At 57.1% G+C, this 13,516-nt stretch overlaps 1 protein-coding gene across 1 annotated transcript; it reads right to left on the bottom strand.

The window, feature by feature from the left end:
• Positions 1 to 2,386: 2,386 nt before the first annotated feature.
• LOC130402686 (growth hormone secretagogue receptor type 1-like) lies at positions 2,387 to 5,679 on the bottom strand. The gene is made up of 5 exons (XM_056607001.1): positions 5,593 to 5,679; positions 4,574 to 4,825; positions 3,949 to 4,174; positions 3,053 to 3,135; positions 2,387 to 2,623 (listed from the first exon to the last, which is right to left on the bottom strand). The coding sequence occupies exons 1-5, from the start codon at positions 5,677 to 5,679 to the stop codon at positions 2,387 to 2,389; spliced, it is 885 nt and encodes a 294-aa protein (XP_056462976.1).
• Positions 5,680 to 13,516: the final 7,837 nt, after the last annotated feature.

The following is a 13,516-nucleotide window of genomic DNA, read 5'->3' as shown; positions in this document are numbered from 1 at the left end:
ATCCTCAGATTAAGACTTTGTAGGTATCTTTAGTTACTTCTGGTCGGATCCATCCTTCGATAAACACTTAATAGTTTTAGTTCTCGTTGGTTCCTTGTCTTCACGTCATTTCCTGCCCTTCTCCACCGCTGTGTCACATCGCTCCAAATAGTTTGATGTCATCTAAACAACCGGAAACTAATCTAAACTAAATTAAACGAGTGAATGATGAAGGGGACACATGTTCTTTAAATATATACTGGATATGTTCCTATCCAGGTTCTTCCGGGTTCAAGACAACTCGGAATTTTTCGCTTCTTTGAGTTCTGAGTTGTCTTGAAAGCAGCACTAGACGGAGTGCCTCGGTATCACTCCGCCCCTCGGTCGGTTACACACTGTGGATTATATAGGCCGTAGTTGACCTGCATGTTAAGGGTTATTGTAAACTCAATGGTTGCATAGCAGCACTGTTATAATTACTGTTAGAAACATCACCTCTGTTATTGCCTTTAAAAATATCTTCCTTTCTATAGAAGTGAATGTCATGTCATTATTTTATAATTGATAGTAGTTATAATATATATTATATGCTTGCATACTGCCTTCCTTAAAAGGCCTTTCTTATTTAAGATAGTAGTAAGAGTATGAGTGATTAAATACAGAAGCAATGTATTTAGACACAGTACAAGACATTTATTAATATCTATATAAAAATATTTTTAAATGACCAAATATATAAAGAGCAGCTCGTTCAGCTGACTGTTGATTTTGGGACACCGGGGTTCAGAGGAACGAGTTTGTAGTTTCCGTTCAGCTCTGGTCGTGTAGAGCTGGCCCTGTGAGGCCAAAGACATTGCATTCAGATGAGTAGAAATATCCATCCTTTACCATCTCGGAAATGTAGACCATGGCCACACCACTATTCAATCTGACATAACAGTAGCATATCCAAGTCCTCATCAAACGATACCTTCCCCTTCGGTTTAATATTAAAGGACTTTAGTGCCTCTGTGTGTTAGTATGACCTGTACCTCTGTGTGTTAGTATGACGTTTACCTCTGTGTGTTAGCATGACATGTACCTCTGAGTATTAGTATGACATGTACCTCTGTGTGTTACATGTACCTCTGAGTGTTAGTATGACATGTACCTCTGAGTATTAGTATGACATGTACCTCTGTGTGTTAGTATGACATGTACCTCTGTGTGTTAGTATGACTTGTACCTCTGTGTGTTAGTATGACGTGTACCTCTGTGTGTTAGCATGACATGTACCTCTGAGTATTAGCATGACATGTACCTCTGTGTGTTACATGTACCTCTGTGTGTTAGTATGACATGTACCTCTGAGTATTAGTATGACATGTACCTCTGTGTGTTAGTAGGACAGGTACCTCTGTGTGTTAGGTTGCAACCTGGTCTCACAGGAATCCGTGAAATGATTACGGACGAATAACTCGAAATCCGTGGCCACATCACGGAAACACGCCGATTTCCGTGATGTGGCCACGGAATTCGCTCCGATGCGAGTTAATGACGCTGATGTTCCGTGGCTCACGCACGGATCCCCGTTTCAACGAGCGAGTCGACCACGGGGGATTAAATCAAAACCCGGGGTGGTCTCACTGAAACACTTAAATTGTCCTTGTTGTGTCCACGGAAGTTGCTCCAATGCAAGTAAATGACAATGATATTCCGTGGCACACACACAGATTCCCGTTTCAATCTGTGTGTGTGCTCCCGTTTCAATCTGTGTGTGTGCCACATTTGACCACAGCGGGGGCTTAACTCAAAATCCGTGGTGGTCTGACGGAATCACTTCAATTGTCCGTGATGTGGCCACGGAATTTGCTCCAATGCAAGTAAATGACACTGTTATTCCGTGGATTTCGAGTTAAGCGTCCGACCGTAGTCATTTCACGGATTCCTGTGAGACCATGTTGCAGTATGACATGTATCACTGTGTGTTACATGTACCTCTGTGTGTTACATGTACCTCTGTGTGTTATTAGGACATGTACCTCTCCATGAGGTGTGGTCTGTGGTCCCTGCTGCTGGCTTCGCTGAACGGGATTGTGCTCCCGAGAACCAGAGACTCTAATGAAAACATTAATATCAACTTCTGACATATCACAGTGTGTAATGCAATACACACCAAACATCAGCCGTTTGCCTGATGGCATCAATTCCAAGAATAGCCCTGTGACATATAGAGATGTAAGAGCACTCACACACACTCACACTCACACACACACACAACGCACACACACAGACTTGTAAACACATGTAAGGGTTTTCCTACTAATGATATGCACACACATCTAGAGAGCTAAGTGTTCACTTCCATTGATTCTCCCATCCTATATGTATAACATTAAACATGGCCCTTCCTTCGTTCAGACGAGGTTCACATGGTGGTGGTGGTGGAGGGGGGCGGGGGCAGGGCGCGCACGCCGCTCCCCTCGCCGCTCCCCAAGCCGCTGCGGGGGTGCACCAGGCCGCGCGTCAGGCTGCGCACGGCCTGGCGGTACCGGCCCGACATCAGGTTGTACAGCAGCGGGTTGACGGCGGCGCTCAGGTAGAACAGCATGAAGGAGACCAGGTTGAAGTACTGAGTCAGGTGGTAGAGCAGGTAGGGGTCCATCTGGACCTCCGTCTGGACCTCCGTCTGGACCTCCGTCTGGGCCTCCGTCTGGGCCTCCGTCTGGGCCTCCGTCTGGACCTCCGTCTGGACCTCCGTCTGGGCCTCCGTCTGGGCCCTCGTCTGGGCCTCCGTCTGGACCTCCGTCTGGGCCTCCGTCTGGACCTCCGTCTGGGCCTCCGTCTGGACCTCCGTCTGGGCCTCCGTCTGGGCCTCTGTCTGGACCTCCGTCTGGACCTCCATGTGCTCTGTCAGCCTTCCTGTGTTGAAGGGTCGTTCTCCGTGACCTCGTAGGGCGTGTGCGTCCGTGACCTCGTTCAGTAGCCCGTCTGGGACGGGGCGTGCGGCCATCTTGGCTGTGTTTCCGTCCGTCACGTTTCCAGAGGGCCGCTGTTGGTCCATGTTGGCTCCCATGTACACTTCCTGTCCGACCGTAGAGCCCAGGGAGAAGGACAGGATCGTCCGGCCGATGTGGAACGGCAGCCAGCACAGGACAAACACCAAGACGATGACCCCTGGAGGTCGGGGAGGAAGAGGGAGGAGACAATAATAACCACGTGATAAAGTGGACACAGGATGTTGACCCCTGGAGGTCGGGGAGGAAGAGGGAGGAGACAATAATAACCACGTGATAAGGTGGACACAGGATGTTGACCCCTGGAGGTAGGGGAGAGAGGAGGATAATAATATAACATGTGGTAAGACAGAATGGAAACCAACTCCATTACTAGAGGCAGTGCTCCCAGGGTTAGGGTTAACCTAAGTCCTTGCTCCAGGGTAAGGGTTAGGGTTAACCTTAGTCCTAACTCTATCACTAGAGGCAGTGCTCCCATGGTTAGGGTTAACCTAAGTCCTAACTCCAGGGTTAGAGTTAGGGTTAACCTTAGTCCTAACTCTATCACTAGAGGCAGTGGTCCCATGGTTAGGGTTAACCTAAGTCCTTGCTCCAGGGTAAGGGTTAGGGTTAACCTTAGTCCTAACTCTATCACTAGAGGCAGTGCTCCCATGGTTAGGGTTAACCTAAGTCCTAACTCCAGGGTTAGAGTTAGTGTTAAACTTAGTCCTAACTCTATCACTAGAGGCAGTGGTCCCATGGTTAGGGTTAACCTAAGTCCTAACTCCAGTGCTCCCAGGGTTAAAGGCGGTCAAGGAGCATGTGAGGTGTCTTGGTTTGACCTGCGCCCGACACGGCTCGGCCCAGAGCCGCCCACATGTACCCTCCCAGGACCAGGGCAGGCCTGCACGTTGGGGCCCTCATCTTGTTTTCAACGTGGGGTCCACAGAGGTGTGAATTCAGCTTGTATTGTAGTGTGTACCGTATTTCTCACCGAGCATCTTGACAGTGTACCGATGGCTTTTATCTCTTCGGCTGCTTGGGGGGCGGAGCATCAGTGTACGTCCAATCAGGCTGTAGACAACGGCCAGGATGCCAAGCGACACCAGGAAGTACAGGTTAGACAGGATCATCATGGCTGACATCAGGCCAGAGGTGGCTGCGTAGTCTGTGCAGCGGCACTCTGCGTTGTCCGGCGGGGTCTCTGTTCCCCCGCCTCGCTCTCCTCTCCTCGGGGGTCTCTCCTTCACTGCAGCCTCCGTCACTGATCCTCCACATCCACTCTTCTTTCTGTCACCTCCTCCTCCACCTTTGTCCGCCTCTCCTCCTCCTGCCGTCGCTGCAGACAGCCCGGCCTCCCCCTCCGTCCCGCCCTCTCTCTGCTGGCGTCCCTCCACCCGTTCCTCCGTCTCATCCCCTCCCCCCTCTGCCCCCTCTCCCCCGGCCGGCCACAGCTCCGTCGCCCCATCCCGCGGCCCGGGCACAAACCCCCCTGTCAGGCATCCCTCGTCCTGCCCCCGTCCGCTTCCTGCCCAGTCCACCCTCCTCTCCGCCCGCTGCACCTCCACCTCCACCCAGCCCGCCCCCTGCCCCGCCCCCTGCCCCGTCTCCTGCCCCACATCCTCCACACCGACCATGAGCAGCACGGGCGTGGCACTGAGCGCCGCCCCCAGCCACAGGCAGCCAATCAGGGCCTTGGTACGCTGGCGCGTCACAAAGGTCTTGGTGAGGATGGGCCAGCAGACGGCCATGTAGCGCTCCAGAGAGAGGAAGGTGATGTGCAGGATGGTGGAGAAGGTGCAGCACTCGGAGAGGAACATGGTCAGCTTGCAGGCCGCGTCCCCCAGGGGCCAGGGCCGGGGCCTCCAGAGCTGGGGGGGGGGCGGGGTGAGGGGAAGAGGGGGAGGGTTAGAGGGTGAGGGTTATGGGGTGAGGTTAAGGGGGAGGGGGATGGTAAGAGTGAGGGGGAGGGTGAAGGGGAGGGTTAGAGTTAGGGTAAGGGTTAGGGTGAGGGTGAGGGTGAGAGGATGAGGGTTAGGGTGAGGGTTAGAGTGAGGGTGAGAGGGTGAGGGTTAGGGTGAGGGTGAGAGGGTGAGGGTTAGAGTGAGGGTGAGAGGGTGAGGGTGAGGGTGAGGGTGAGGGTTAGGGTTAGGGTGAGGGTGAGGGTGAGGGTTAGGGTGAGGGTGAGGGTTAGGGTTAGGGTGAGGGATTGGTAGGGAGACCCAGAAGGAACAGAGAAATGCCTTCAGACAGAGAAGGACCAGGAGTCACTAGAACCAGAGAACAATGACCAACCTCAGCACTGCAGTGCTCATGTCACTGTGATTGGTTCCCTGAAATGATTCCAAAGTTCAATTACCAATTAGAATGTAATCATATGAAATATGAAAGTGTGTGTGTGTGTGTGTGTGTGTGTGTGTGTGTGTGTGTGTGTGTGTGTGTGTGTGTGTGTGTGTGTGTGTGTGTGTGTGTGTGTGTGTGTGTGTGTGTGTGTGTGTGTGTGTGTCTATGTGTGTGTGTGAATGTGTGTGTGTGTGTGTGTGTGTGTGTGTGTGTGTGTGTGTGTGTGTGTGTGTGTGTGTGTGTGTGTGTGTGTGTGTGTGTGTGTGTGTGTGTGTGTGTGTGTGTGTTAGGGTACCTTATACAGATCCAGGGGGAGCAGTAGTAGAATCAGCAGATCACTCACTGCCATACTACTCAGGTACAAGTAGGTGGAGCTTCTCATGTGGGGGCGGAGCCAAACCACCAAGATAGTTAACATATTACCCAGAATGCCAAGCAGCATCAACAGAATGCACACCGCAGTCACACACACTATTTTGAACAACACAAATAAGAAAAGTACAATAGAGGTTAGTTAGTTGTAGTTAGTTGGTTGTAGTTAGTTGCTGTAGTTTTTGACACATGTTATGCATAACACAAATATTATCTGCTATATTTTCATTTCAAACATTCCTGGAAGCATATTATACTGGATAGCTATAAATTATATATTATAGCCTTTTACCAACCTAACTCAGACAGTCCAAACATTGGCTCCTCCCCCTGAGATTCTGATTGGTTAGAGAAATTATCCAAGAAGTCTGAAGAAGATAGTCTCCAGTCCTCCTCTTCACATCCACTGCCATTGTCAGATTGCATCAGATCCATATAGTGGGGATGTGTGTGTGTGTGTGTGTGTGTGTGTGTGTGTGTGTGTGTGTGTGTGTGTGTGTGTGTGTGTGTGTGTGTGTGTGTGTGTGTGTGTGTGCGTTCGTGTGAGTGTGTGTGTGTGTGTGTGTGTGTGTGTGTGTGTGTGTGTGTGTGTGTGTGTGATTGTGTGTGAGTGTGTGTGTGTGTGTCTGTGTCTGTGTGATTGTGTGTGTGTGCGTTCGTGTGAGTGTGTGTGTGTCTGTGTGATTGTGTGTGTGTGTGTGTGTGTGTGTGTGTGTGTGAGTGAGTGAGGGAGGCTCTTGTCTTCAGGGTACTTGCTGTAGGTCCCCACGGTAACAGGGATGTGTGACGTACTGCTATAGATTTTCCATAAAGCTTCGATCACACCTGTACTGAAGCAGGCGGTGTTGCATGTTACCAACAGAACCGAACATACCCAATGCACCAAATGGACACACAAACGCACAAACAAACACACAGTGGAACGGAGGCTTTGGGTCAAAAGGCTAATGATACAATCCAGCAAAGCCCCATACAGGGGATTCAATCCATCCATCTCAGTCCGTCCGTCTCTTATGTACATCACCGCAGTGAAGTTCACCACCAGACTACAATCAGTTGTTGACAGTAGTTCGTAAGGCACTACCCTCACCATAAGGTTATTAACAAGCAGTAACAACACACTCACAATCCCATTATCCTCGTTACAGCTGGAAGCATGTCTATTTCTGTACAGCCATGGATACGGCCCAAAATACAACAAATATACCAAAAATGTATATTAATATTCAGAATAAGTACCAAAAATAGTAATTACTAAAGGTTCTACCTACTGGTCAGGACAGCCGGGATGTCTGTGGTGCACTTAAAGCACAGTACTGGTCCGAGTCCTGCCAATCTGTGTCGAGTGCCCTCCCTCACACACCAAGGGTTAGCCCCCCCCCCCCCCTCTGCTGCACCCTCCCTCTCTCACCAAGGGTTAGCCCCCCCCCCCTCTGCTGCACCCTCCCTCTCTCACCAAGGGTTAGCCCCCCTCTGCTGCACCCTCCCTCTCTCACCAAGGGTTAGCCCCCCCCTCTGCTGCACCCTCCCTCTCTCACCAAGGGTTAGCCCCCCCCCCCCTCTGCTGCACCCTCCCTCTCTCACCAAGGGTTAGCCCCCCCCCCCCTCTGCTGCACCCTCCCTCTCTCACCAAGGGTTAGCCCCCCCCCCCCTCTGCTGCACCCTCCCTCTCTCACCAAGGGTTAGCCCCCCCCCCCTCTGCTGCACCCTCCCTCTCTCACCAAGGGTTAGCCCCCCCCCCCTCTGCTGCACCCTCCCTCTCTCACCAAGGGTTAGCCCCCCCCTCTGCTGCACCCTCCCTCTCTCACCAAGGGTTAGCCCCCCCCTCTGCTGCACCCTCCCTCACACACCAAGGGTTAGCCCCCCCCCCCTCTGCTGCACCCTCCCTCTCTCACCAAGGGTTTGCCCCCCCCCCCCCTCTGCTGCACCCTCCCTCTGCTGCACCCTCCCTCTCACACCAAGGGTTAGCCCCCCCCCCCCCCCCCCCCCTGCTGCACCCTCCCTCTCTCACCAAGGGTTACCCCCCCCCTCTGCTGCACCCTCCCTCACACACCAAGGGTTAGCCCCCCCCTCTGCTGCACCCTCCCTCTCACACCAAGGGTTAGCCCCCCCCCTCTGCTGCACCCTCCCTCTCACACCAAGGGTTAGCCCCCCCCCCTCTGCTGCACCCTCCCTCTCACACCAAGGGTTAGCCCCCCCCCCCCCCTCTGCTGCACCCTCCCTCTGCTGCACCCTCCCTCTCACACCAAGGGTTAGCCCCCCCCCTCTGCTGCACCCTCCCTCTCACACCAAGGGTTAGCCCCCCCCCTCTGCTGCACCCTCCCTCTCTCACCAAGGGTTAGCCCCCCCCCCCCTCTGCTGCACCCTCCCTCTCTCACCAAGGGTTACCCCCCCCTCTGCTGCACCCTCCCTCTCTCACCAAGGGTTAGCCCCCCCCCCCTCTGCTGCACCCTCCCTCTCTCACCAAGGGTTACCCCCCCCCTCTGCTGCACCCTCCCTCACACACCAAGGGTTAGCCCCCCCCTCTGCTGCACCCTCCCTCTCTCACCAAGGGTTAGCCCCCCCCTCTGCTGCACCCTCCCTCTCTCACCAAGGGTTAGCCCCCCCCCCCTCTGCTGCACCCTCCCTCTCTCACCAAGGGTTAGCCCCCCCCCCCTCTGCTGCACCCTCCCTCTCACACCAAGGGTTAGCCCCCCCCCTCTGCTGCACCCTCCCTCACACACCAAGGGTTACCCCCCCCCTCTGCTGCACCCTCCCTCACACACCAAGGGTTAGCCCCCCCCTCTGCTGCACCCTCCCTCACACACCAAGGGTTAGCCCCCCCCCCTCTGCTGCACCCTCCCTCACACACCAAGGGTTAGCCCCCCCCCCCTCTGCTGCACCCTCCCTCTCACACCAAGGGTTAGCCCCCCCCCCCCTCTGCTGCACCCTCCCTCTCTCACCAAGGGTTACCCCCCCCCTCTGCTGCACACCTCCCTCTCACACCAAGGGTTAGCCCCCCCCCCCCCTCTGCTGCACCCTCCCTCTCTCACCAAGGGTTAGCCCCCCCCCCCCCCCTCTGCTGCACCCTCCCTCTGCTGCACCCTCCCTCTCACACCAAGGGTTAGCCCCCCCCCCCCCTCTGCTGCACCCTCCCTCTGCTGCACCCTCCCTCACACACCAAGGGTTAGCCCCCCCCCCCTCTGCTGCACCCTCCCTCTCTCACCAAGGGTTACCCCCCCCCTCTGCTGCACCCTCCCTCTCACACCAAGGGTTAGCCCCCCCCCCCCCTCTGCTGCACCCTCCCTCACACACCAAGGGTTAGCCCCCCCCCCCTCTGCTGCACCCTCCCTCTCACACCAAGGGTTAGCCCCCCCCCCCTCTGCTGCACCCTCCCTCTGCTGCACCCTCCCTCTCACACCAAGGGTTAGCCCCCCCCCCCTCTGCTGCACCCTCCCTCTCACACCAAGGGTTAGCCCCCCTCCCTCTGCTGCACCCTCCCTCTCTCACCAAGGGTTAGCCCCCCCCCTCTGCTGCACCCTCCCTCTCTCACCAAGGGTTAGCCCCCCCCCTCTGCTGCACCCTCCCTCACACACCAAGGGTTAGCCCCCCCCTCTGCTGCACCCTCCCTCTCACACCAAGGGTTAGCCCCCCCCCTCTGCTGCACCCTCCCTCTCTCACCAAGGGTTAGCCCCCCCCCTCTGCTGCACCCTCCCTCTCTCACCAAGGGTTAGCCCCCCCCCCCCCTCTGCTGCACCCTCCCTCTCTCACCAAGGGTTAGCCCCCCCCCCTCTGCTGCACCCTCCCTCTCTCACCAAGGGTTTGCCCCCCCCCCCTCTGCTGCACCCTCCCTCACACACCAAGGGTTAGCCCCCCCCCCCCCTCTGCTGCACCCTCCCTCTCTCACCAAGGGTTAGCCCCCCCCTCTGCTGCACCCTCCCTCTCTCACCAAGGGTTAGCCCCCCCCCCTCTGCTGCACCCTCCCTCTCTCACCAAGGGTTAGCCCCCCCCCCTCTGCTGCACCCTCCCTCTCTCACCAAGGGTTAGCCCCCCCCCCCCTCTGCTGCACCCTCCCTCTCTCACCAAGGGTTAGCCCCCCCCCCCCTCTGCTGCACCCTCCCTCTCTCACCAAGGGTTAGCCCCCCCCCCCTCTGCTGCACCCTCCCTCTCTCACCAAGGGTTAGCCCCCCCCCCCTCTGCTGCACCCTCCCTCTCTCACCAAGGGTTAGCCCCCCCCCCCCTCTGCTGCACCCTCCCTCTGCTGCACCCTCCCTCTCACACCAAGGGTTAGCCCCCCTCCCTCTGCTGCACCCTCCCTCACACACCAAGGGTTAGCCCCCCTCCCTCTGCTGCACCCTCCCTCTCTCACCAAGGGTTAGCCCCCCCCCCCTCTGCTGCACCCTCCCTCTCTCACCAAGGGTTAGCCCCCCCCCCTCTGCTGCACCCTCCCTCACACACCAAGGGTTACCCCCCCCCTCTGCTGCACCCTCCCTCACACACCAAGGGTTACCCCCCCCCTCTGCTGCACCCTCCCTCACACACCAAGGGTTAGCCCCCCTCCCTCTGCTGCACCCTCCCTCTCTCACCAAGGGTTAGCCCCCCCCCCCTCTGCTGCACCCTCCCTCTCACACCAAGGGTTAGCCCCCCCCCCCCTCTGCTGCACCCTCCCTCTCTCACCAAGGGTTACCCCCCCTCTGCTGCACCCTCCCTCACACACCAAGGGTTAGCCCCCCCCCCCTCTGCTGCACCCTCCCTCACACACCAAGGGTTACCCCCCCCCTCTGCTGCACCCTCCCTCTCTCACCAAGGGTTAGCCCCCCCCCCTCTGCTGCACCCTCCCTCACACACCAAGGGTTAGCCCCCCTCCCTCTGCTGCACCCTCCCTCTCTCACCAAGGGTTAGCCCCCCCCCCTCTGCTGCACCCTCCCTCTCTCACCAAGGGTTAGCCCCCCCCCCTCTGCTGCACCCTCCCTCTCACACCAAGGGTTACCCCCCCCCTCTGCTGCACCCTCCCTCTCTCACCAAGGGTTAGCCCCCCCCCCCTCTGCTGCACCCTCCCTCACACACCAAGGGTTAGCCCCCCCCCCCTCTGCTGCACCCTCCCTCTCTCACCAAGGGTTAGCCCCCCCCCCCCTCTGCTGCACCCTCCCTCACACACCAAGGGTTACCCCCCCCCTCTGCTGCACCCTCCCTCACACACCAAGGGTTAGCCCCCCTCTGCTGCACCCTCCCTCTCTCACCAAGGGTTAGCCCCCCCTCTGCTGCACCCTCCCTCACACACCAAGGGTTAGCCCCCCCCCCCTCTGCTGCACCCTCCCTCTCTCACCAAGGGTTAGCCCCCCCCCCTCTGCTGCACCCTCCCTCACACACCAAGGGTTAGCCCCCCCCCCCTCTGCTGCACCCTCCCTCTCTCACCAAGGGTTAGCCCCCCCCTCTGCTGCACCCTCCCTCTCTCACCAAGGGTTAGCCCCCCCCCCTCTGCTGCACCCTCCCTCACACACCAAGGGTTAGCCCCCCCCCCCCTCTGCTGCACCCTCCCTCTCTCACCAAGGGTTAGCCCCCCCCCCCCTCTGCTGCACCCTCCCTCTCTCACCAAGGGTTAGCCCCCCCCCCCTCTGCTGCACCCTCCCTCTCTCACCAAGGGTTAGCCCCCCCCCCCTCTGCTGCACCCTCCCTCTCTCACCAAGGGTTAGCCCCCCCCTCTGCTGCACCCTCCCTCACACACCAAGGGTTAGCCCCCCCCCCCTCTGCTGCACCCTCCCTCTCTCACCAAGGGTTAGCCCCCCCCCCCCCTCTGCTGCACCCTCCCTCTGCTGCACCCTCCCTCTCACACCAAGGGTTAGCCCCCCCCCCCCCCTCTGCTGCACCCTCCCTCTGCTGCACCCTCCCTCACACACCAAGGGTTAGCCCCCCTCCCTCTGCTGCACCCTCCCTCTCTCACCAAGGGTTAGCCCCCCCCCCCTCTGCTGCACCCTCCCTCTCTCACCAAGGGTTAGCCCCCCCCCTCTGCTGCACCCTCCCTCACACACCAAGGGTTACCCCCCCCCTCTGCTGCACCCTCCCTCACACACCAAGGGTTACCCCCCCCCTCTGCTGCACCCTCCCTCACACACCAAGGGTTAGCCCCCCCCCCCCCTCTGCTGCACCCTCCCTCTCTCACCAAGGGTTAGCCCCCCCCCCTCTGCTGCACCCTCCCTCACACACCAAGGGTTAGCCCCCCTCCCTCTGCTGCACCCTCCCTCTCTCACCAAGGGTTACCCCCCCCCCCTCTGCTGCACCCTCCCTCTCTCACCAAGGGTTAGCCCCCCCCCCCCTCTGCTGCACCCTCCCTCTCTCACCAAGGGTTAGCCCCCCCCCCCCCCCTCTGCTGCACCCTCCCTCACACACCAAGGGTTAGCCCCCCTCCCTCTGCTGCACCCTCCCTCTCTCACCAAGGGTTACCCCCCCCCTCTGCTGCACCCTCCCTCTCACACCAAGGGTTACCCCCCCCCTCTGCTGCACCCTCCCTCTCTCACCAAGGGTTAGCCCCCCCCCCCTCTGCTGCACCCTCCCTCACACACCAAGGGTTACCCCCCCCCCCCCCTCTGCTGCACCCTCCCTCTCTCACCAAGGGTTAGCCCCCCCCCCCTCTGCTGCACCCTCCCTCACACACCAAGGGTTAGCCCCCCCCCCCTCTGCTGCACCCTCCCTCACACACCAAGGGTTAGCCCCCCCCCCCTCTGCTGCACCCTCCCTCTCTCACCAAGGGTTACCCCCCCTCTGCTGCACCCTCCCTCTCTCACCAAGGGTTAGCCCCCCCCCCCTCTGCTGCACCCTCCCTCTCTCACCAAGGGTTACCCCCCCTCTGCTGCACCCTCCCTCTCTCACCAAGGGTTAGCCCCCCCCCCCCTCTGCTGCACCCTCCCTCACACACCAAGGGTTAGCCCCCCCCCCCTCTGCTGCACCCTCCCTCTCTCACCAAGGGTTACCCCCCCTCTGCTGCACCCTCCCTCTCTCACCAAGGGTTACCCCCCCCCTCTGCTGCACCCTCCCTCTCTCACCAAGGGTTACCCCCCCCCTCTGCTGCACCCTCCCTCACACACCAAGGGTCAGCCTCCACCCTCACAGCCTCCACCCTCACAGCCTCCACCCTGTTTCACCCTCTCTCCCTCTCCAATGTGTCTCTCAGGGTAAAGCCTCCCCTCCTCATCTCTCCATCTTTGAGCTTTTCTTCCCAGTATTTCGCTGTTCAGATCCTGCTGTTAAATGTGTTAGTAAATTGTATTGCTCCTCTTTTGTTTTGCTTCTAAGCAGATGTGTCGAAAGTGCAACTTTCTACATAGATAGATAGATAGACACTTTATTGATCCCTTACATGTGAAAACTGCCAAGTTTACACAAATTAATTGTATTGTCACCTGATCCAGATTATGCTGTCGATATCAGTATGTTGGTCCTTCTCCTTTTGAAGAAGTCTGAATGTTTTATACATAAATATATATAATATTTATTACTACTAATGTTACGAATGGTAATAATTTCCATCATGCGTGTGAGTTTGTGTGTGTGCCCATCAATTTGTGAATTGTTAATAATGAATTGATGGTATACGCTTCATTATAGCTCAGATATTCCGTCTTCCTACAAGGAAAATCGAATCCCTACATCTGAAATGGGAACGAATTATCAACACACCATTTAGGCCTGAATGTTAATGGTTGTAGTTTTAATCGAGCAACCCATACGATGAAGAAAACACAAATTGTATGAAATGTTATGAATTTAAAACATTCAGCATAACAGTAGAGTAGGTGGTTAAATCCAAACAATTAAACGTTAGTGTTTTTATGAGCTGTTTATTATTATATATTATTATTAAATTATCATAT

This window comes from Gadus chalcogrammus, chromosome 2, assembly GCF_026213295.1.
Source record: "Gadus chalcogrammus isolate NIFS_2021 chromosome 2, NIFS_Gcha_1.0, whole genome shotgun sequence".
In the NCBI taxonomy this organism is placed as follows: domain Eukaryota; kingdom Metazoa; phylum Chordata; class Actinopteri; order Gadiformes; family Gadidae; genus Gadus; species Gadus chalcogrammus.
This window is presented reverse-complemented; position numbering and strand designations above follow the sequence as displayed.